A 25,005-nucleotide genomic window follows, 5' to 3' on the forward strand; every position below is an offset into this window, starting at 1 on the left:
AGACGAAAAGGTTGGGGACCACTGGGCTGGATGAATGAACTGTAAGGTGGATAGAAAGCTGGCTAGATCGTCGGGCTCAACGGGTAGTGATCAATGGCTCCATGTCTAGTTGGCAGCCGGTATCAAGCGGAGTGCTCCAAGGGTCGGGCCTGGGGCCGGTTTTGTTCAATATCTTCATTAATGATCTGGAAGATGGCGTGGACTGCACCCTCAGCAAGTTTGCAGATGGCACTAAACTGGGAGAAGTGGTAGATAGGCTGGAGGGTAGGATAGGATACAGGGCGACCTAGACAAATTAGAGGATTGGGCCAAAAGAAACCTGATGAGGTTCAGCGAGGACAAGTGCAGAGTCCTGCACTGAGGAAGGAAGAATCCCATGCACTGCTACAGACTAGGGATGGAGTGGCTTGGCAGCAATTCTGCAGAAACGGACCTAGAGGTTACGGTGGACGAGAAGCTGGATATGAATCAACAGTGTGCCCTTGTTGTCAAGAAGGCTAACGGCATTTTGGGCTGTATAAGTAGGGGCATTGCCAGCAGATCGAGAGACGTGATCATTCCCCTCTATTCGGCATTGGGGAGGCCTCATCTGGAGTATTGTGTCCATTTTTGGGCCCCACACTACAAAAAGGATGTGGAAAAATTGGAAAGAGTCCAGCAGAGGGCAGCAAAAATGATTAGGAGGCTGGAGCACATGACTTAGGAGAAGAGGCTGAGAGAACTGGGGTTGTTTAGTCTGCAGAAGAGGAGAATGAGGAGGGATTTGATAGCTGCTTTCAACTACCTGAAAGGGGGTTCCAAATAGGATGAATCTAGACTGTTCTCAGTGGTAGCAGATGACAGAACAAGGAGTAATGATCTCAAGTTGCAGTGGGGGAGGTTTAGTTTGGATATTAGGAAAAACTTTTTCACTAGGAGGATGATGAAGCACTGGAATGGGTTACATAGGGAGGTGGTGGAATCTCCTTCCTTAGAGGTTTTTAAGGTCAGGCTTGATGAAGCCCTGGCTGGGATGATTTAGTTGGGGATTGGTCCTGCTTTGAGCAGAGTGTTGGACTAGATGACCTTCTGAGGTCCCTTCCAACCCTGATATTCTATGATTCTATACCAGATTATGTTGCATGGGCAGAAATTCATTGCAAACCAGGAAGCTGGGACTGTGGCAAAGTCCTGGTTTGGGAGTTTATATTCATGTTTGTCATACCTAGGGAGATACAGAATGTCAGATCATAAGTATGGAAGTCTGTCTAAGCTACACCCTATTGCCATAGTACCTGGGTACCTCACGATCTCTTATCCTCGCAGTCCCGTTTTGAGGTAGGGGGATGCTATTATCCCATTTTTTAGATGAAGAATTGAGGCACAGAGAGACTGAGTGACTTGTCCAAGTGCACAGAGGAAGTCTGTGACAGAGCAGAGTCTTGAACCAAATCTTCAGAGTTCTAATCTCGTATTTTAACCACTGGACCATCCTTGTCAAGAGATGCTGAGCAGCCACAGATCTCACTGACTTCAACTGGAGTTGTGGGTGCTCGGCAGCTCTGAAAATCAGGTAGTGTGTGCCCACATAGAAATTAAAACACAAACACTTCGTTATCGCCCACAATCTGATGAATAAGTTGAGAGGTTGAATAGCACGTTGACTTTCAAGTTAGCAATAGGGACAAGATGTGCAGTCCTTAGTTCACCTCTGAATCTGATCCAGTATTTCTCTGAGAGAGTGACTGAGATGAGTTTCTGCCATTTGTTATGATGGCTTACATTCATATCACTCAGCCTCCTGCTGGCTTTGCCCCCTACCAAGTCATCTGTGGCTGAGAAATTACTTTGCCAGTTGAAGTATTCATGGGAATGTGATCAAGCAAAGAGCATGAGAGTGTGTCTGATTATATTGCCTGTAGGAGGGTATGTGAAATCTGTTGCAGAAGCTGGAAGGAAACTCAGAAAAGCAAATAACCTCCACTCTTAACACGTTAAGTTTATTGAGGAACAAAAGAAATGATCTGATTTAAAAGCCGCATCCCAGTGTTAGAAAATAAACAAGTCTGGTAATGTGTGAAAGAAGGACCCTCCTTCAAAATGTACAGAGAAAATCAAAAGGCCATTGACATTTTTTAAAGAAACTGCCTAATCTTCTGTATGAGAGAGAACATGGCAAAGTGTGAGAAATGTATGAGTAGACATCACTGCCGGTTAAAACCTTAATTAGGGGTGCATGGAGTTTCTTTACACAGGGAACAAACGTGATTTAAAGTGGCAGGCTTTAATCGATAGAGCTTTACGTGAGTTGATCCTCAGGTAGTTCAGAGGTAGACTTACCTCTCATATTAAAGAGACAAGGTAGCTGAGGTAGTATCTTTTCTTGTATCAACTTCTACTGGTAAAAGACACAAGCTTTTGAGATACATGAGCTTACCTCTTATATGGTATTTTGCTAGCTGGAATTTGCTCAGGCACTTCAGATAGTAGCTCCTAGGTTACATGTGAAGGGGCTAGAGACCTTCCAGGAGAGAGGTCCCAAGAGTCTGAATTTGCTGACTTCACATCATGCTCCAAGTCTTAGCAGTCTCTCCGGCTATCTGTTGAGGAGAAGGAGACAGAAAACTTTTTTTAATTTTAATTTGTGGCTTCTGGGATCTTTGAAGTCTGGCCAGTTTGCTCAGTGTATAATTTTTGTGTGTGTAAAGTTTGTACATTTACCTAGCATTCAGCATGGACATTTTGATTACCTCAGAATAAATAGGACATAGAATCAAGCGAACAGATTTAGGTTGCTGGTGCTAGCCAGTGCACACAAGCAGTTGCTGCTGTAATTGAGCAAATAAGAGGTGGTATTCTAGGAGTTGAAGTTGTGACAATGGGCATTTTAGCCCATTTTTTCCTTTTGTTAGCAATGGAAACAAATGTTCTTCGATTATAACTTCAGGGTGGCACCATCTGCATTTCTGCCAAATAGCCTGTTTAATCGGGTACCTAATCTTATAACCTCCCATCACCATGGGATCCACACATGAGGGTCTCAGTTAGCTCAAGACATAGTCTCACAGACAGCACTGTGTGAAAGACCATGTCAGCATAATGTGGGTTCTGTGAAAATCATCCTAACCTCAGAAATGAGGGCTAGATTGCAAATGTGCCTTACACGTTAGATGAATGTCAGTGATACCCCATCACAAAATAAATCACCCATGAGAGACACGTCCTTCTAATAGCCCATACAGGATAATTAAGTTAAAAAATTATGTTCCAGAGACTTGGGTATAAGCAAACACCAGGTCATGATGTTTTTCTGAAAGCTGTAGAGCAGTGGTTTTCAACCTGAGGGTCCACAGACTATGTCTAAGGGGTCTGCGAAAGGTGACTATGAAAATAAAGTTTCAGATCCTAGAAAAGGCATTCTGTTTTTTTGATCAAAGTATGTGAATACCCCCACCTATAGGTCAAAACCCAGAAGCCCACAGTTTTCAGTCTAAGACTTCTATGATAGGGGTCTGTGGACCCCAGGTTAAATTTTCAAAGGGGTCCGCATCTCCATTCAAAATTTGTTTGGTGTCCATGCATGAAAAAAGATTGAAAACCACTGCTCTAGAGGGTGGCCAACTGAATGATCCCTGGGAGGAAGGAGCAGCACAACAGTAGCCATTGTGCTTGTTTAAGGCAGTGTCTGACATTAATTACACTGATATTCCTAGCAGAAACTTCAGTCCAACACACGTAAGGCTGACGGAATGGCTTCCCATTGAGAAAAACATACCCTAGCAATTGGCTAACCCAGGCTTCTTTCTAATGCACTCCTCTCAGGACCACTGCGTGGCGCTGCAGAGCAGTTTTTAACCTTGTGTTAATGGAGTTGTTACCTTTGGCTGTGGTGCAAGGTTTGTGAGAGAGCAGTTTTTATATGGAGAGTTTGACCTAAAGTGATTCTTTCTCCATCTGCTTAAAAGTTAAAACATAAAGTCTCTGTGCAGTTCAAAGGGCATAAGGAACTCAGCAGGAGTAGAGAAAGTGGGTTGGTCAGCAGTGAACCGGCATCACCAGCCCCACATGCCTTCATTTGCATATAAAGAACATAGAGATCATCTGGAGTTTTAGGGGAAAACAGAAACCTATTTGGGCTAAGTGATGATGTTTAAGGAGGTGGGAGGTTCTATCAATAAAGATGTGAATGATGTAAACACCGAAGAGGAATTATTTAAGATGGCACAACAGCGTGTAACTAAAAGTAATAGGGTGATAGTAAGAAAGACTTGCTAACAGTGAGATGCATTAGGATGTGGAATAGGCTCCCTAGAAAAGTAGTCAAAGCCCCATAGTTTGAATTTATTACAGCTTGCTTGGGCAATGCGTGGGAGAATATTGTGATCTGTCAGAGGGATGGACTAGATAACCTAATAACCAGAGCTGGTCGGGGAAAAGCGTCATGGAAGTTTTTGTGATTCTTCTCCCCCCCCCCCCCCCCCAAATATGATATTTGGCTGGTCAGGGGCCTGTGTTTTTGGAGTCAGAAGAATCTGAGATTTCACTTTCACTGCCAGTGAGAGAGACCAAATGGCCATGATGAGTGGCACAGTGACAAACATGAAGTCCTAGTGGGCTCCTTTCTTAATTGAGACAGCTGATTAATCGGAATGATATGCTGCCTACAAGACAATCCCAGCGAAGAGAACTCAACAGTAGCTCTGCCTAGATTCATCACAGAGAAACGTTGCTAAGGGAAAAGCAGTTGCTCATAGAGTAACTGCATCATATTACTATGTGCCATTTAGTACAGTTCTCTGCTGAGCAACTATTGATTTTTAAGAAAGAGTGATGTTCCACGCAAGTTTTTCTTCAATAGAAACAAAATTACTGGCCGATGAGATTACAAGCTGCAAGGGAGATGTTGGCAGATCAACTCTTCTCCAGCATCCGTACGCTAGGCCCTGTAAATGAATCAGTAGAGTAGTGTTTGCATCACTTGATGAAGCAGGCATGTAATCAACCCCTTCTGAGTAAGAAGCCTGGAATCATCTGTCAGTGTTCTGGGCTTCTTCAGATGACAACTTCAGAGGTGTACATAGCCCTCTTAGAAGTGCAGACCACATCTGGGCTTCACTGGGGACACTGGGCCAGTCTAGCATGAGATTTGGCTGTCAGGACACCTGTGTATTAATTCTGATTCTATTGTTGCCTTGCTGCGTGCTCTTGGGCAGGTCATTAACTTTTCTGTGGCTTCTTTTCTTCCATCTGCAAAAGGGGCTGTGACACATGACTAAGTTATGTTTGCCGTGTGCTGTAGAAGTACAAAATATTCTTTAGGCCTATAGCTCCACAATGTAAGGGACTAGGGCATAGGCCGTTTGGCTTAGCAGTCACAGCTGGGCTCAGGTCCCACCAGGGACAGTCATCAAGCAGGATTTGGAGGAATCGCAAGACCCAGGTCCTGTAAGCAAGTGTCAGGATCAGAGTCAGGCCGGAGTTGGAGACCAGAGATCAGAGGCAGTACCTGGCTGGAATCAGGAAGCAAGAGTCAGGGTCAGAGTCATTCTGGAGTTGGAGACCGAAGATCAGGAGATAAAGTCTGGTGTTGCAGCAGGCCAAAATCTGTGTGGCTGCCTAAACAACTTCCTGGGGTTAAATAGGACGCTTGGCCAGTCAGAGGGCCATAAAGTACCATCACGCTGAGTCTCTTGGGTGATACTTCCTACGGCATCTACTCTCCACAGTGATCCCTGGCTGTGTCTCTGCACAGCATCCTGTTGACACCGTGGGAATATCAGCAGTCCTGGGCTCTGCAGACCCAGGTTCTAGTCCCCAGATCCTTACAGAGGTGGGCAGAGAAGTCAGAAGGTCCAGCTTCCAGCCTTGCGTTCCTAAACTATATGGCTTCTAGCAAAATGCCAAAGCGAGGTGTTAGGATTTGTCTCACACCTCAGTCTGTATCTTGTTTTTTATCTTGTCTGCTGTACCCAGGTCTGGTAACTACTGTAGTATATTATTGTAGCACCTTGGAGTCCCTTTCATGGTCCAGGACTTCACTATGCCAGGTGTTGTACAAATACAGAAAATTCCTTCCCAAAATTACACTGATATACCTGCAGTCTCTAGTTTCTCAGAGCATGTCAGAATGCTTATAAGCCAGGGCTGGCTTTAAACTTCCCTCATCTAGGAGGATCAGTCTGTATCAGTGAGTTGGATGGCCCCAAAAGGAGAGAATGACACCTCTCTCTCTTTCCACCTCCACGTTCCTCTCCCCACAAGCCATGCTTTTAATTGTGAATTAACATTATCTGCCTCTGTGTGTCCAAACTAGCCACGAGCACGGAGGTCATTCTGAAGCACAGCTGAATTGCTCTGGTTTTAGGAAAGACGGTAAATACAGATGGAAACAAGATGTGAAAATGAACTACCACATTTAAAAGTAATGGAAGCCTGACTCTCCGTTCTCTGGCACCATTTTAAAATGGTATAACACTACTGACTCTGCTCTAGTTGCTCCTGATTTATAGCAGCATAAGTGAGCTCTGGATCAGGATTTCTTTTCATTAGAAGGAAGATTTATTTTAATCAGTAGGCATCGTGCTGACAGGCGTGGTGACTGAAAAAAGAGAGGGCTTTGTAGAGACCAGAGTACACCTCTGTTTGTAGACTGGTGTGCCTGAAAGTATACTGTAAAATACTTATAAACCCTCTAGAGGAGATCTCGGCTTTTGTTCTAGATCATGTTAAATGGTATCTCATTAGAAAAGTCCAGTTTCTCTTCCAGCTGCATTGCGCAGACACTTTGGAGACAACGCCACTTTGCCCTCCATACAACTCTTTCAAGGCAAGGCAGTTTTGGAGGGAGAATATAGTAACGTGTTATAAAGTTCAGCCAGGGTGTGCTTGGCCAAGTGAGGTGGCTACTCAGTAAGCAGATTTGACTGTGGAATGTTATTGGAAGGAGAATGAAGTGGATATGTTTTTTCCACTCTTTAAGATGAATCAGGACTGTTCCCTTTCTGTAACAGCTCATGCTATGTGGTGGTAGGCATGAGGAGCATGTAGTCATTTTCAGGCCAGCCAATTAATAAATACTTTTATCTATAGGATTTGTACTACAGTGAAGCTCTAAGAAACCTGCAAATAAACAGGATTTAGGTTCAGATTGTGGAAAACATTCTTGTTCAGAAAAGTACTTAAGCACATGCCTAAATTCCATTGATGTGAATAGGATTTAAGCATGGGTTTATAGTTAAGCATGTGCTTAAGTGCTTTCATGAACTGGGGACTTAGAGAAGCATGATCTTACTACGAATACGTACATTGTCTTGCACAATGGGACCCCAGTCTTGGTTGAGGCTTCAGGGTGCTACCGTAATACAAGAAATAAGAATAGGGGAATTTTTAGAAACGCATTGGAAGTTGTGAGAAATAAGGGTAGTAATAATAATAATTAGCATTCATGGTATGTTACAATATATATAGTACTATACATCCCAAAGGGTGCCAAAGCACTTTACAAATGATAATCCCTTGAACCACCCACCAGTGAAATGCAGGCAACTCTGGAGTGAAACAGGCAACTGTTTCCCAGTATGAACCAACCTTGCCTGGCAGTTTAGGACAGGAAATGAAGGGGACAGTTTGGATGGGAAGCGAATACCATCCTGTCCTCTAAATGTATTCATACTGTTGTTTGTTATAGAACTACAGGAGAAAGGTGGTCATGGGATAACTTCGTTGCACCAGGCAGTTATTCTTTTGCCTGTTTGGTCTGCTCAAGGTTTGCTTATTTTTTTTAAAAGTTATTGTAAAAAGGAAATAACTGAAATTTGCCAAAAAAAAAGAAAACGGGCCAGGTTCGGGGGGTGAGGGGCAATGTACTAAAGTGAGGCTCAGCTCCTCACCCTGTTATGCAGAGGGGTGCCTGACCTACAGTCCTCAGGCCATACATGGCCTGCCAGAGCATTTCATAAGGCCTTGGGCAGGGCTCGGGCTGACAGCCCTGGGCACCTCTTTATTTGTGATTTGGGAGAAGGTTGTGTGTTCTTTACTGTTTTTTTCTCCCTGTGTAACGCTCCCTCACTCACCCCAGGGGAGGGAGGTCCCTGGAGGGCCGCAATAGCCTGTCTCCAGGCCTGTCTCTGTTTACCTTAGTATTGGGCTTGCCGGGGCTCAGGCAGCCAGCAAACAACACAGTCTTAAGAGGGCTGGGGCCACTTCTCTTCAGAGTGAGAGCCCCTTGCAGCGGAACGAGCGTCAGCCACCCCAGGGGAGGGGCAGGGGGACGCGGGCCCTCCCTACTCCTCCGCGTCCCAGCCCAGGGCCCTGGCAGGGGCAGAGTCAGCTGCCTCGGGGTTGGTGGGGATCCAGCTGCAACATGCCGATGCTGGGGGTCTGGGCTTTTGCAGCAAGCCCTATGGCAGCTGCCCTGGGCCACTTCCTGCCTCCCCTGGGGTGGGTACCTCCTGCGTCCAGGCATTGTCCGGCTCCTCCGAGTAAACAGCAGCAGGCACTCCAGACCAGTTGTCATCCGCGTCTGGGGCATGGACTGGGCTAGGCAAGGGATCTGCCTCGAACTGCTCCAGAACCAGCGGGACGTCCTTCCCCTCTGCAGGTTTCCCCCCGAATGGGCTGCGGGTCTGGTCTTTTATACTTTCTGCCCCGCCCTTCTCCTTCCGACGAGGGGGGCGGGTAGGCTTAGGCTTTGCCCTCTCGGGGTGGGTAACGCTCCCTCACTAACCCTGGAGGAGGGAGGCCCATCCACCTCACTACACCCGTTTTCTGTAATTCTGTTGCATGTTTTATGCACTGATTTCTTTATTTGTTTTTAAACAGACAATACCGTACATAGATTGTTTCTATCTAAATACATACCGAAGAGGCTGAACTTAAAATATAAATCAATACACATGACTTTAAATCTTAATAAAATATGGAGAGTCTGTGTGGCCAACATAAGGTTGTGCTTAGGTTTATGTGGCCTCCTGTGTAATAAGGTTAGGCACCTCTGCTGTTATGTAAAGGCCTGGTGCACTTGGGTATTCCTTAAATCTACACCTCCAGTAACTTGCTGAATTGCAGTTCAGCAAGTTACTTAAACAGCCATATGACTTTAAGCACGTGTCCCAGTGAAGTCAATGTGGGGGCATTTTGAGTTACCTTTTTAAAGTACCTTTTTAAATAGGGGCCTTAAATTGAAGTTCTACTCTTAAAAGTGACTGTGTAGAAATGGTGCCTTCTTACTCAGTAGATCTTCTCCGTGGGCATATTCAGAGTCACATTTGCTGAATATAGTGAGTAAAATAAATTTTTGCTGCTTTTTCCTCCTGTTAGCGCTACAGGGCCAACATAGCTAAGAGCAATTGAGCTGGATTCTATCCCTTCTTGTGCATCACTAACAGAATTGTTATATTCAATCGGTTACAATTGTGTAAAGCCCATAAATGACAAAGAATTGAATAGGCATCACTGAGGGCATAATCTGGCCAGCAGAATTTCTATTACTGGTGATGATATGCGAGAAAAAAAGAACTGTTTCATCTCAGATGCCATTTTGAGTTTGCCAGGTGAGAAATAAGAAAAAATATATTTGTATCTGTAAATGGGGGCGATTTTTCTCCATGGAAAGATGACAAACATATAGGACACCATTCTTACAGAGTTGTGTTTGCAGGACAGAGGTATACATTAAATTACTCCTGGGGGAATTCTGCGGCACTGCGCATATGCATATTTCATGTGCCATGCATATTTTTTACTGCAGAAAATAGCCTCTGCTGAAAATTTGCTTCACTTCCACCTTTGCCCACTGGAGGGTACTGTGGCGCTAGAACAAAGCAGCAGCTCCCAGCAGAAAATAACTTCTGCAGTTCTGCCTTTTTCCCACCAGAAGGCAGCTGTGGCACTAGAACACAGCAGCTGCTCCTGGCAAGCCCCAGCTAGGATAGGGAAGAGAAAGAGCCTGCCTTCTTCACAGTGCCTGTGACCAGGTCGGGAGATGGACAGCGTGAGGCTGCTGGAGGGGGTCACGAGAGGGGCTCATAAGCGCTAGTGAGGGAGGACAGACTAGGGCAGGGTCTGAATGGGAGTGGAGGCGCAGGGCCACATGGAAAGAGGGGGAAGGGTGCAGAACTACAGGGAGGAAGAGAGATGGCTAAGTAGGAACACAGAGACATGGCGACAAGGGCAGATGTGCCTAATTTGAGTGGAAGAGGCTCGGGGTCAGCCAGGATCTGCATGGGGACGCTCCTTAACAATCCCCACCCTCCAAAAAACGTGTTCCATACTTCCCCACCAATACCCAACAACCCTTCAAGTTTATACCCAGGGTCCTTCCCAGCAATTACTTCCCTCTCCCTCAGCTCATCCATTAACCCAGACTCCCTCAAGCCTTTGCACTGCTTCTGAGGGGCATGGGAAATACAGTTCTGTATTGTAGTTTAAATGAATTCTTACTCAGAGTTCTGTATTAATATGCCTACTAAGGATTCTATTTGTCAAAAAACATGTCCTGAATCTTTTTTTTTTTTTTTTGGTCTATATTGTTGCAGAGGTACTTGCTGACAGGTATTTTGAAATAAATTACGAAAACAATTGAAACTGGTGTGATGATATTGTGTTATTTTGACAAATAAAAAATGCAGAATTTTAAAATATTGTTTGCAAAATTTTTCATTTTTTGGTGCAGAATTCCACCAGGAGTAACATTAGTATGAAGAGTTGAGAAGATCATTGTGATAATTGCGTGAACTTTAGTATCCTTGACTGATGGAGGATTGTGTGCCACCTGACCACAGCTCACAGCTGATGCATATGTGCATGCGCCACATAGTGATCTCTGCAAAGATAGACTCTGCCTTTCTTTAAACAGACTCTGTTCTTTCTGCAGCTCTTTTGGGTGCAAGGAAAACCATCTCCTTTGAATATGCCTCTTCCTTTAAAAGTTTGTGGTTGAATCTGTTCCACTGTGGGGGGAAAAAAATCTAATATTAAAAGTTGATCACTCAGTCAAACCACCCCCTGTTTCACAGGACTAAAACAAGGAGCTGGAATCGGTGTTATAAGACTTCCAAAATCAATGCATTTAAATAGCATGCTTAACAACAGGATACCAGGTCCAAGCCGGTTATCATGAGAACTCCTTCCTTGGGGTGTTATAAGACTTGAGGCCTTGTGACATGCTTTAACACCTTCAGGAGCAGGATTATCTCATGATACCTTACACACTAGAGCTGCATTATTATTTTTGTTAAATTAGTGTGTGCTTCCCTAAGGGATCCAAGAAAAATCAGCTGTTGGATCAAAATGTCCAGTTTGAGTGACTTCCATAGCTGTGTGTAACCAAGGACGAAAGTAAAACACAGGACTTACCGGTACAGAGGCTGGCCCCTTGGGCGGAAGGGGCAGGGCTGGGGGTCAGCGTCCCCCAGCCAGCCCATCTGCACTGCCTGGCCCTCACCTCCCGGGCTCCAGCCACCGCTTCCAGAGCCCTGGGCCTTTTAAATCACCAGCCTGGGGCGGCTGCTCCTTTTGCCCCTCCTGTCAGTGGCCGGGGAGGTGATGGTGAGGGGGGAAACGATGTTAAAGCGCTGCCACAGCAGCACTTTAAGCAGGATCCTTAAAGCGCTGTCACGGCAGAGCTTCAAAGTTAGCTGGGTATGGTCCGGTACTGGCCACCGTACCAGCCCGCACCTCCTTACTTTCACCCCTGTGTGTAACCCTTGTGCCATGGGTCTGTGAAACAGAGCTCATGGCAGGGCATACTATTCGTTAAAGGGCTTCTCTACAGAGCATGGTAGCATGCACTACAACAATGTGATTTCTAAGCACACTAACTTGTTGCGCACTAACTGGTCTGTGTAGACTCTGCTGGTTTTCACTAAAATTTCCCTAGCGTGCTTTAACATAATGCTGTTTGAAACAGCACTGCAGTACAGCGCACTGGGGAACTTCTAGTGTTCATGCAGCCTCCTGGTGTGGACAGTGCACAACGTGTTAGTGTGCTTTTGGAATCACACCTCTGTAGTGTGCATTGCTCCACAGTGTAGACAAGCCTTAAATCTATAGTTGATGAGAAACAGTTTAATAACAGAGTATCTGGGAGGTTATACAGCTTTAAGAGAAGGGAAGAATGTTTTCAGTGTACAAAAGAACTGCTGGATTTGGGGAGATGCTCCTAAGTGAGAACTTGGAAAGATACATTGGACACATTTTGCTAATAATACCTAGCTCTTTTCATCAGTAGGTGAATAGAGTTGAGTAGATTTCAAAGCTCTGTGCAAAGGAGGTCAGTTTCGTTATCCCCATGCTACAGATGGAGAAACTGAGGCAGAGGGAGGGAAGTGGCTTCCCCAAGGTCACTCCACAGGCCAGTGGCAGAGCTGGGACTAGAACCCAAGTCTCCTGAATCCCAGTCTAGCGCTCTGTTAGGCCACCCTGCCTAAATACTTATCAGGAAATCATTCATTTAGTATTGTCTGTGACATGCTTTGATGAGGGATCATTTAAGAATCTCATGCTCCTCTGTGTCGACTATTCCTGTGCAGGTGAGAGGAAGGGACCATTTTGATAATCTAATCTGACCTCCTGTATAACACAGGCCATACAGCTTCCCCAAAATAAATGACATATATTTTAGAAAAACATACAGTCTTGATTTAAAAATTATCAGTGATGGAGAATCTGTCACAACCCTTGATAAATTGTTCCAGTGGTTAATTACCATATCAAAAAGTTGTGCTTCATTTCCAGTCTGAATTTGTCTAGCTTCAGCATCCAGCCAGTGGATAACACTATATCTTTCTCTATTAATTATATTTATAAATTAACTATATTGAATGTATTCATTAGATATAGGTGGAAATGTGACTGCATTAAGTCAAGGTTATTAAGCATAAACACCTGCATAATACAAATGATTGTTTCCTTTTTTCTGTAATCTGTGAATCTTTCTTTTAGCTCTTCATAGATCATGAAAGTGTCGTGGGATGTCTAGGCCCTTTACCTCCGGTAGCCATCTGCCCATCCCCTTGTCCCCTTTAGCTCTTGGCAGCAAGAACTATCATGTCAGGACGTGCCTCCACTGCCTCTGCTCCAGAATCCTCTTTGCTTGGGAAGATTCTACATCATGGCCTGGGTGTGGGGGCATGGAGAGTTTCCACACGGACCACAGGTTCAGGCCACAGTCCCTTGCACTGATTTCACTGCAAGTTTTGTGTGTGTGGAGAACATCTAGCAGAATGCAGCTACCTTTTCCCTGCTCTTCTGAGCCCGGGTCTCATAGACGCATAGACTCTAGGACTGGAAGGGACCTCGAGAGGTCATCGAGTCCAGTCCCCTGCCCTCATGGCAGGACCAAATACTGTCTAGACCATCCCTAAAAGACATTTATCTAACCTACTCTTAAATATCTCCAGAGATGGAGATTCCACAACTTCCCTAGGCAATCTATTCCAGTGTTTAACTACCCTGACAGTTAGGAACTTTTTCCTAATGTCCAACCTAAATCTCCCTTGCTGCAGTTTAAGCCCATTGCTTCTTGTTCTATCATTGGAGGCTAAGGTGAACAAGTTTTCTCCCTCCTCCTGATGACACCCTTTTAGATACCAGAAAACTGCTATCATGTCCCTTCTTAGTCTTCTCTTTTCCAAACTAAACAAACCCAATTGTTTCAGGCTTCCTTCATAGGTCATGTTCTCAAGACCTTTAATCATTCTCGTTGCTCTTCTCTGGACCCTCTCCAATTTCTCCACATCTTTCTTGAAATGCAGTGCCCGGAACTGGACACAATACTCCAGTTGAGGCCTAATCAGTGCAGAGTAAAGCAGAAGAATGACTTCTCGTGTCTTGTTTACAACACACCTGTTAATGCATCCCAGATACCTGGATGCAGGTCTGCTGATTCCATCTCATCCCCACTCCCAGAAGCAAACAGGAGTGGGCCAACTGAAGATTTTGAATCAAGCCCCTTGTCGTTCAGGTTTCTTTGTACATCTCCATTACAGGCTTTGTTAAGTTTGGCTTCAAATTGGCTCCTAGTTTTGTTACAAAGTTCATGACAAGATAGGCAAAGGGAGGTAATTATCCTGATGTGTTTGCCAGTGCTATGGTCTCAGCAGGAGTATCATGTCCAGTTTTGGGTGCCACACTTTCAGAAAGATGTGGACAGATTGGAGGGAATCCAGAGGAGAAATAAGGTTTAGAAAACCAGACCTGTGAGGAAATCTTACAACAAAAACCTTGGATATATTTTGTCATGAGAAAAGAGTGAGGGGGACGTATCTTCAGATACGTTAAGGGCTGTTATAAAGAGGATGGGCATCAATTGTTCGTCTCCGCTGATGGTAGGACAAGAAATAATCATCTTACTCTGCAGCAAGGGAGATTGAGGTTAAAGATTAAGAAAATCTTTCTGACTATAAGGACAGTGAAGCACTGGACTAGCCTTCCAAGAGAAGTTGTGGAATCCCCCTCATCAGAGGTTTTGAAGAACAGGTTGAACAAACCCGTGTCAGGGATGGTTTAGGTTTAGTTGGTCCTGCCTTAGTGCCAGGGCCTGGACTAGGTGACCTTTAGAGGTCCAGTCAAGCCCTACATTTCTGTGAAACAAGAGGCACCATTTTAGCATTTTATTTTTTTTTTGTTCTTTCGGTGGATCATGTGGACGCTTTTCTTGGAAAGCCTGGCTGCCTGTATAAATGCATAACCATACACTTTAGCTGAACGTATATGATTTTCCCTCACTTTCTTCTCTCTCGCCCTTCCTTTTTTAAGAAGTTCTCTTGAATCTAACAGCTTTTTTTATTTCTTCTTTCTTGTGCAGGAACTACCTCTTCAGACTTAGTCTACGCAACGTTTCTCTTATCCAGGTACGTTTGTTCATTTTTTACCCAATCATTTTGCTTGACTCGTTAATGAACGTGCTGCTGGAATCGCTTGATGTATGCTGTCAGTATGCGTTCAGAGTGGCAGAGGGAAGAATTAGACTGTTTGTTCTCACTGAGAAGATAATGCTAAAGGGGAGGGCATTCCAGTGCTTGGCCATTTGGATAACACTTGCTTGCTCCCCATTCTTGAGTGTTTGTGGTGGTGATGGGATGAGTGGGTGCTGAAAATCTGACATCTTAAAGAAACAAAGCAGGTAGCATGACTGATAACTGGTGCAGCTTAAATAAAACTATACAAAGAAATCGTTGGCTCTCCTTAGTGCAGAGGTCAGCAGCTTGCAGGGATGGCTTTAATAGTTCTTGTCCATCACCGCTCTCTGCTTTTGTTGTGCCGGTGGGAGCATGGAATGCTGAGGAGCTGAATATGTTACTAAAAACAAGATGGGACTTGCGGGTGTTCAGAGGCACAGCTGGTTGTAAATGTGTGTCACCCACCACCCAATGGTAGAGGAGGAGGCTTGTCTACACTGGACTGAAAAGGCTTACAAACAGCCAATGGGATGAGCAAGATCTTTTTTCCCCTCCAGCTTGAATCTGGAACTGAAAGGTGCAGCAAAAATTAATTATTAATTAATTAAAAGTAACAGAGTGTCAATAACAAATATGCTGGAGTATAGATTGTTGTTTTGTGTAAGGACCAAAAGATGTGCCTTGCTCTTGTTAGACAGATCAAAATGGGGGCAAAGACTTTAGAGTCCAATGCCTCATTATGGCGTCTCACTCCGTGCAGGTGCCTGAGTGATGTCCTGTTGACTTCCAAGACGCCCTTGCCCACGTAGAGTCTGGCTAAAATGCTCTGACCAATGGGCAGTATTCAGCATGGCTAAGCAAAGCACCTGCCACGCCCTGTTTCCTTGCATGCGAGTCTCTTGACATTAAGTGTGGATGCAGGGCAGCATAGCTATTTAGCAGTCAGACACTTAATTCCCGTGCATCTTCCTTTTTTATTCTATGAAGTACAAGTGACAGTGGAACGAGCTCTAAAAGTTGACCTCATCTAACAGAACTTTCCTTTTCAAGGATGGTAGGTTATGTGTGCTAGAAGAATTCCAGTGGGATATAGAAGAGATGGGAGCCTAGTGGTGGTGGTGAAATAGTGTTTCTCTGTACATGCTGATTCTCAGAGGGGCTATCACAGCCTGTTGTTCTGGTTACCCCTGGGGTCTCCTATATCCTGACCTGGTTGAGAGTCTCCTGGGGGCAGTGCTGCAGTGGGGCTTCAACAATGGCTAGAACTTTCTGCAGGGTTTCTGCACTGGGGTAAATGTCTTCCACAATGGCCTGCATGCTACACTGTCTAAAATTGAAAGCCCTCCTGTATGTAAGTGGAGGATGTGGTGGGATCTCCGATTAACATAATGAGCTTAGTTTGTTCCTGCTTTCTGGGTGTATCCGGCCATTTCTACAGACTTCTTTGCATGACAATGAGAGCATGGAATTATGCGGACACACGTGTTGGGAATGATGGAAACGATTGTTTCCAGACCTAGTGGTTGCCTAAGTAGCTATTTGGCTTGTATCCGTGAAGCACATAATGCTGCTCAGAGAACACCCCACCACTCCATATAAACCATCTTGAAGAAAAGAATAGAAAATCAAGTTGAGAAATTAAGGGGATTCTAAGTTCAGTTCAATAGAAGGGCCAGGGAGGCAGGCAAAGTTTAGAAAATAACAAAATGGAGACTGTTTTGTATTGAAGTGTTAGCAGCTCTTTTAAAATATAATCCAGATCCTACAGTTCGACATATATTGGGAGAGTCTTTTCTCCTACCAGTGGATCTGATTCATTTCTCATTGGAACCCATGTTGCAGGCTGCCAGTGGCACCAAATCTGCCTGAAAGTGGGGATAACATGGTGCATGTCCCCACCCCACCCCACCCCACCCCTGCATTGCTGAAGTTGAATTGGGCAGCACTGCCCAGCGAGCAGGAACTGTGTGATGAGTCAGGGGCAGAGCCAGGACATGCAGAAGAGACCCTAATTCAATGCATCTTCTAGGTTAGCCTTTAATGGATCCAACTGAGTACTAGTCTGAGCTTACAGCTGCCTTCCCTGCCACCCCCCATGGCCACAGCTGACTGTGGGTAAAGGGTGAGTGTAAATGTCAGTCACTCTGCACCCACAGACAAGAGTTAAACCTCTCAGTGCTTTTGCCATGAAGGAGGCTAATCTTAGTAGTTTTTTTTTTTTTTTTCAATGTGCTTGGCAACACTGGAACAATATCCTAGTGACACTGTTACCTGGCCCACTGACTTGGGTGCTTGAAAATCTCTCTCCTTCTGTAATGTTGTAGATTTAGTGGCTAACTCTGACTGATGTATCCCCCTTGCACCATCTTTTCTTGAATCAGAAAATGAACATTTCCTACTGTTGAACAGGTGACAAAGTCACTCATAATGTATATTACATTATTCACTGTTTCCATTCAGAGGAAATTCTCATGCCCTTGAAAATTCTGTAGTTACCATTAGAGCCTTTCGCGGATACAAATTTATATCTGCGGATGTGGATATCTGTGAATATAAAATTGTATCCATGCAGGATTCTAGCTACTATTTCACAAGGCTAGAGTAAACCTTCTTGGTGCTGTTTGGTTTGGAAACTTGAAGGCCTTCTGGGACTTTGGTTTCTCTCTTTCCATGTAGCTGGATTTTCATTTTGCTGGCAGCTCTGAAAAATAGCAAAACCCAAACATTAAAATTGTTTCAACCTAAACAGAACACACAAAATCCGAAGAATTTCAATTAATAGAAAAACTTGAAATTTTGTTTTGTGTCAAAACAAACTTCTTGGTGTATTTTCTGGGTACGTTTTACTGTAAAAGCAAAGGAAATGAAATAAAACAGCCAGAGGAGGTAGTGGCATTGCTGCCACTGTCTTCCTTCTGACCTGTAGTCCAGTGATTGGGGCACTCAGCTGGGATCTGAGAGATCTGGGTTCAATTCCCCACTCTGCTGCTTGTGCAACAGGGATTTAAAACTTGGGTTTTCCACATTGTGGGGGAAGCACCCTAGCAGTTGGGCTATAGTTTGCTGTGGGTTTCTCTGTCTCTCCTATTGAAGCTGTTCCATTCTGGACACACATCTACATAAATAGTGGAGCAAGGATTTGAACTTGGTTCTCCCATAAGGTATTTTTCAGTGACTAAACTATTTGCTGGAGGAAAAAGTTGCCCAGCTCTATCCCATGCAGCATTGCAATACATGCTTGTAAGCTCCCAGCACAACAACAAAAAATGTGCTATTCTGACATGAGATTCAACCCATTTTAAACTGAAATAGAACATTACGCCCCAATACATAAAATATGGAACTAGGATCTCGAAATTACAATTACAAAGACAAACTATAACAAATGTCTTGCCCATATGATGAAAACTTGTTTCACATCCTTGTTTTCTGGGAGCATATTACTGGTATTGTTTGAGCAATGAAAGATGTCTCAGCAATTAATGTTTCCTGATAAATAGGATAGGATTTTGGTGGCAGGTCGGGTATGGGAATCGGAAGGTTTTTGTGGGGTGTGTTTCAAGGCAGTGAGTGCAGGAGGATGCTGCGGGGGGGGGCACTTTGGGGAGGTGAGGGTAAAATATGGCAGGTTTTAGTGGGGAGGAGGACATGAGAGTCTTTGGGAGCTGTTAAGGAGACAGTAAAGACTATCCTTCCCTTTCTTTTCCTCTGTATTCACTCTCAGCTCTTTATCCTCCTGTCCCTTCTCCAGAGTAGGTTGCTTTGGTCCCCTCTGTCCTGCCAGGATCCAAGGTTCACTTCTGGTTCAGGGGAGGCTTTAGATTTTCATTTGAAGTTAAATATTCCCTTCCCCTGTTTGGCCCTCCAACAGCTGCAGCACTAGGCCTGTGCTTGAGAACCAGGGAGCAAAATGGATTAGAAAGGGGAAACTATTCTTGTCCTATCTAAGCTGAGAGAAATGAAAAATGTGAACAGTCTGTGCTAATGGCCAGCAGTGAGCTGGGGCCAAGATACTGCAGGAATCACTAATGATTTTTGGTGTCTCAGTGTTTTGGTGCCTATCTTAATGAGGCTGAACTTCCAGGGGATAAGTTCAAGACTTTCTGAAAATCAGTCCCTTTAAGGTACCTCAAGTTGGATACCTAAAAATATTAGTCACTATTGAAAATCTTGTTGATTTTTTTTTTTTAAATTCTGACAAAACTCCGGAAATTCACCTTTAAAACATAGGTTTTTTTTAAATCTGCTAATGTCCCTTTAAAATGAAATCCATACATCTTCCTTTTCCACCTTGAAAGCAGCTCTCGCGTATGCATTATGGTTCATAAATATAGGGCATTTTTTAAACCTAGGCAATGATATGCATGTATAACACACACTGTTCAATTTATGCAAGAGCCAGTAACAGGTTTACCCTCTAATCCCCAGCTTTCACGGAGAGGCCAGTAAGGGGGCTGTTTATACTAGACTTCACAATTAATAGATTAGGTGGAAACTGTCAGTTTAAAAACAAAATCTTCATGGCGCGTTTAAAAAAATACACTAGGCTAATTTGGGCCTCTTAAAAGGACTAAACAAGGACATTTGCCAGCATATATAAAATCACTCTTCCTGGCACGCATTTCCCACTAGACTCTGAGTACTGAATACCCCCAGCTCCTACTGACTTCATTGAGGGTACTCACAACTAAATAGCTGGGGGAATAACTGATTTTTCGGTTCACTGGCAGTTCGGGGAGGTGGGGAGTGGCAATTGTTTTGAACTGAAATGGCAAACTTCTGAAATTTTCAGTATATCTAGAAAGTTGATTGTGCATTGAATGAAACTTGGCTTGACCTGACACGTTTTGTTCCTGGGTATTTTTAAAGGGGCTAGATTAACAAAGTGGGGAGGGAGGTGAGGCTGCAACCACTGTCCCCTATAACTTTAGCCTGGTGGTTAGGCCACTCACCCAGGATGTGGGAGACCCATTTTCAATCCCCCTCTCTGCCTGATGGAGAGCAGGGGTTTAAATTTGGGTCTCCTGCCTCCCAAGAGAGCTCCCTAATCACTGGATTTTGGGGGATTCCGGAGGCAGGGCTCAGTCTCTCCTCTTGAAGCTATTTCACTGTGTATAAAATACTTGAATAGTCATTGGGGGGTGGAAGGAGGAAGAGAAGGAAATATGACTCTATACCATGGTAGTTAGGACTCTCATGTGTTAGACCCAAATTTAAGTCCTCCTCAGATGACTATTCAAGTATAACCTGTTCATCCAAACCATTTTGCCCAGCTCGTCTCACAGCACTGCAGGGTAGGAGCTCATCATGTATATTGAGGACATTATTTCATGAAGGCAACTTTAAAACTATTTCAAGAATACTTGCTCCTTTTATAAAAGGGTGCCATTAAAAAAAATAGGGAGTTGAGCCATAAAGTATTTACATATTAAGTGGCAAAATAAATACCTGGACCAGACTTGCAGGATGGAGGCCCTTACTCATACTGAGGGGGAAAAAAGCATCTTAGTAACAACATTGTCGTTAGTGGCTTATCTGTGGAGTAAGGTACTTTTCAGTGTGAGTAAGGGGATCAGAATCTAGACCTTAATTCAGTCCATTCCTCAAGCAGATAAATATGGTACCTGTTCAGCAAAGCAATTAGGGTAAAATTTTCAAAAGCACCTAAGTGTAAGTCAATGAGGCGTTTGCTCCTAAATCACTTGGGGGCTTTTGAAAAGTTTACTTGTGAGAAAGTACTTAACTTTCAGTACGTGAGTTGTGCCATTATCTTCAGTGCCTGAATCCCATTGACCATGTGCTTAAGCACTTTTCTGAATCAGGGCCCAAGCCCATATGGCCTGATGCAAGACTCAGTGAAATCAGCTGAACTGTTTCCACTGACTTCAGTGGCATTTGGACCAGGCTGTAAAGGAGCAGATATGTGCAAAGCTCAAGTACAGAGGAAAAGCTGATGTATATTTCTTTAGTAGTTAAACTGCCCTTCTTAGCCATCAGTTTTTCCATTGAGAGAAGGTACTTTACCCTGCTTCACTTTTTCTCTCTTAATCTGACTATCAGCTGCACTTCCCAGATCCAACTCTTAAATCAAACTGCTCTTGCTGCAGACACTTCTCTGTGGAGGGATCACTAACTCTAGGGCAAAACCACTGGTAAATCAATAGTACCTATCAACGGGTTGCAGTTAATGGTAATAATATGTCTCCATCGGTCCTGAACATCTCTCCCTGCAACAGAATGAACAAGATTTGTATTTCAAGTCTTGAATTAAAAACAAGAATTAAACACATCCTGTTTGCTTTATTTCTTACTATTCAAGGCCTGACACTACCTCCCTTACGTACGTTGATTGGTACCTTACTCTGCAAGCAGTCCACATATTGCGGCACTACTCAGTGTAAGGAGAGGTGGCAGAATCTGACTTCCAGTATTTCCTGGACAGTTGCATAAAAATTTATAAGCATCACAAATGATGAATAGTGAATAATGCAGTTTTCAGTACAAATTTTCATCCAAATTTTCATTCGTGTTAAAATTCATGGAACTTTAAGGATTCAGAAATGTTTTCATGAAGGACCAGTACTCAGCAGGATACTTGCAAATGATTAATAATATCATTCCACCAATCACAGTATATTCAACTTGGGAGGTAGTGTTGCCTAGTGGACAAACTACTGCACTAGGACATGCGGTCTGTTCCCAGCTCTGTCACTGGCCTGCTAAGTGACCTTGGGCAAGTCATTTCAGCTCCTTGTCAGTTTCCCTATCTGTACAATGGGGATAATGATCCTTAGGAAAGTGCTTTTAGAGCTACAGAAGAAAGGGCTATATAAGAGCAGCATTATTATTTTAATTGGTATTTATTTGCAAAAATATTTCCAAATCAGGGTTCTTTTCATAGCTTTATTTACTAGTGAGGCTGCATTAAAATCAGTTGCATTTTGAAATTTTCAAGAATGTAACTTTTACAGAAGAAAATAGTTTTAAAGTTGTAGTTAACGGCAAGTGTTTTGAATGTGTCGTGTCTGTTTCAGATGTTCACTTACTGCTGTCAGTGATGTGGTATAAATACCTAGATAAAACATTTATTTCTTATTTTTCAGGCACATCCAGTTATTTTTTTTTAAACATAATCAACATCTTATACAGTACTGCAGAAGCAAACCTCAATATGTGGATTATACTTTAGTTATGAATATCACGTATTTTATCAGGATGATACATTTTTATTAGCAGATTAACATATAAATCTATTCCTAAATTACCTTCCAAAGCTACACCAAAAATCCCTTACTCTCAGCCCAGAGTTCTAATGACATTTCATAATAAATGGCTTATGTGATGGATGTACTGTGCAGTGAAGATCTGACGAATCTTGTTAGTATCTTGGACCTGCTTTTGAGCAAATCTGGTTTTCATCAAGATCATACGAAATTGTGGTTCCTTGTGTTTCAGTTATGGAAGGTTGAATACTGAGGGAACCCTGATTCTTGTCATTGTTTGTTTTATCTGATATCTGTGCCCAAATCAAACCCTCCATCTGAATACACTCATCTTGCAAAAATTCAGATCTGGACCTGAAAATTGAATTTCAGGTTCTTCTCAGATTTTATCCAAGAGGTTGCTGGAGCTTCTCGATTCTTGAAATCTAGGATGTCGGGGAAAATAAGAGAAGTGTCAAAGTGTGTGTCTGGAGTCTGCAGTTCCTTTCTAAGGACTCCTTCCTCCAAACGCTCACTACTGGGGCAAGGTCTCTATTCAGGAGTCCATCTGTGTTCTGTAAAGCACTTAAACAAATGCTTAACTTTAAACAGGTGCTCAAGTTCCTCTTGGACTTGCTTAAAGTTAAGAATATGCTGACGTGCTTTGCTGAATATGGATGGACTTCAGGATATGCTTTAATATTTTGCTAAATTGGGGTCATATTGCTTACCGCTGTGTGAAGCCGAAGTGAAGTCAGTGCTCTCTGTGGTGCACTATTAGGGTGCAGTAAGAAGAGTTTGGAGGTTCACTCTCTGACACTGTGTGTGTTTGGACCACAACTCCACCTGGTGTAAATCAGTGAAGCTCCACTGCAGTCAACAGAGCTGCGTTGATTTACATCAGCTAAGGACCTAGCCCTTTACCTTCATGTGTGAAAAGTGCAGCTTCTGTGATGTTTCTCAGCCGCTGATTGTCAGCCCTCTTCCCAGATAACTTTTCAGGCGGCCATTCCCTACCCTTCACCTTGGAATGTAAACGGTGAAACAATTGCCAGGGCTTTGGGCTTTGTCAGCAAACATTTAGAGTAGGAGTCAAAAACTGAGAATTTAAGTAGCTGCTGAAGTCACTTACTGATAACTGTGGCATATTGGCTTTTTATTTGATAAAACCCTGTCAGGCATTTTATGTGTGGAGAATGAAGACTAATGTTCTTATTACTTGCAAGTTACAGCCAGGGCCATTAAACATGCTTTACACAGACCAGAAAAAATGCACCTCGCATTTGTTACAATCAGCATTGCCTCTGATTCTTTGTGCAGCAAAAGGATGTGGAGCACATTTTGGCCTTAGCTAGCTTATTTTTCTGTCTCTTGCTTCCCACTACTCTGATTCCAGGGTGCCCAGAAGAAGTCGGTGTACGTGATCAGTTAGTTGTCTTTAGGGACTTACTCCTTATTTATGTTGGTATTACTGAGTGAAGAATCAACATTCCACCAAAATTGACCTACTGGCAGAATTTTGTTTGTTTGCTTAGGGCAAATTTTTTTTCTTGGACTCAGTAATGAGAAGTTCTGTGAAAGCAGATGAAATGTTTGTTCCTAAGATCTGGCCAGAAATGAGCTGAAAATCCCTTGACACTGTGCTGAAAAAGTATTTCATGTTTGCTCTCCTTCTGCTAGTACCTCCTGTATGTTCTTACGTGACCTTTAGTAAAGGAGACAACATTTATATTCTTCCATATCAAAGTATTGCATCTTTCAAGCGTGAAATTGCAGTATTTGGGCAAGTTACTGTAGAATAGTGTAGATATAATATAGGTTAATATCTGCATTTTAAATTCAAAACAGGAATTGAATAAGACTTAAGTGGTTCATATACCTTGTGCTGTCTGTCTGCACAGGAGCAAATTTGCCCTTAGTAGCATAGGGTAGTTTATAGTGGGAGTGTAAGACGACTAGTTATTGATTTGTGCCTCTCTAAAATTGGCCTAAAAACCAACCCTGTGTGTTTCCTATAAAACAAACTATTGAGCTCTTGTAAAACTTATTTTACAGTAAATGCATTTCATGGTAGCACAAGCAGTTTCCTGGGATAAAATGATCCTGATTTGTTTTGGTTGGTAACAGTTTAGTTGATATGTAACAGTTTTGAATGAGTAATTCCCATGGGATTATCGTAGCCTGAAGTCATACAGCATAGTCACTAACACAGGCTGAATAGCTCTGTGGCTCTTATGGCATGTCCAGAGTTTGGGAAGGGAGGGGAACAGTTCATCACTTGTGTGGCACATTGATTTCACCGCAGCATGCCAGGGTGAAATCTTTGGTAACATGACAAGGCTTTTGATTGGAAGGGTTCCCCCTGCTTAGTAAGCCCCACCCCCTCAAAAAAAAAAAAACAAAAAAAAAAACCCACACCACATCCTATAAGCCAGGTATGAAGAGGAGAAAAAGGTGATCAAGCCCCAACTTGATTAGCTCTAAATACCTCTCAGTTGCCTCGACTGGGAGAAGATGCCATCATTAAAGGATCAAGAGCAGGGGAGACTCTAGTTTCAAGGATTATTTCAAGCCTCACTTCAGGAGTCTGAAGAAGGTTTAGGTTTGGTTTCTCCACAACTTTAAGAGTTCGTGCCGCCAGCTGAACTCATGCAGGTTTTCCAGTCTAGCATTTCAAAAAGCAGTCTTGAAAGAACAGATTCTGCTCAAGGAAAAAGGCTCCCAGTGCACACAGTTCTGTGTAGGGTATAGGTCTTCCTATGGAATAACTTGTGATTGCCACTCCTGACTGGCTAAGAACAGTGCACATACCAGTACTGTGGTTTTCTCTCACTCCCCTACCCCAGCTTCTCATCCGTGTGTATGTCTTATCTTTCAGACTGTCAGCTCTTCGTGGCAGGGATTGTTGTTTCTTAGATCTAGCA

General features: G+C 43.5%; 1 protein-coding gene across 5 annotated transcripts in view; it reads left to right on the top strand.

The window, feature by feature from the left end:
* The window catches only part of SEMA5B (semaphorin 5B), a 367,047-nt gene that overhangs the window by 219,841 nt on the left and 122,201 nt on the right, over positions 1-25,005 (top strand). For all 5 annotated transcript variants that reach the window (XM_050917005.1, XM_050917004.1, XM_050917001.1 and 2 more), the window contains exon 5: positions 14,786-14,831. In XM_050917005.1, coding sequence (XP_050772962.1) covers positions 14,786-14,831 — 46 coding nt within the window. The remainder of the gene's footprint in view (positions 1-14,785; positions 14,832-25,005) is intronic.

This window comes from Gopherus flavomarginatus, chromosome 10, assembly GCF_025201925.1.
Source record: "Gopherus flavomarginatus isolate rGopFla2 chromosome 10, rGopFla2.mat.asm, whole genome shotgun sequence".
Taxonomy (NCBI): Eukaryota; Metazoa; Chordata; order Testudines; family Testudinidae; genus Gopherus; species Gopherus flavomarginatus.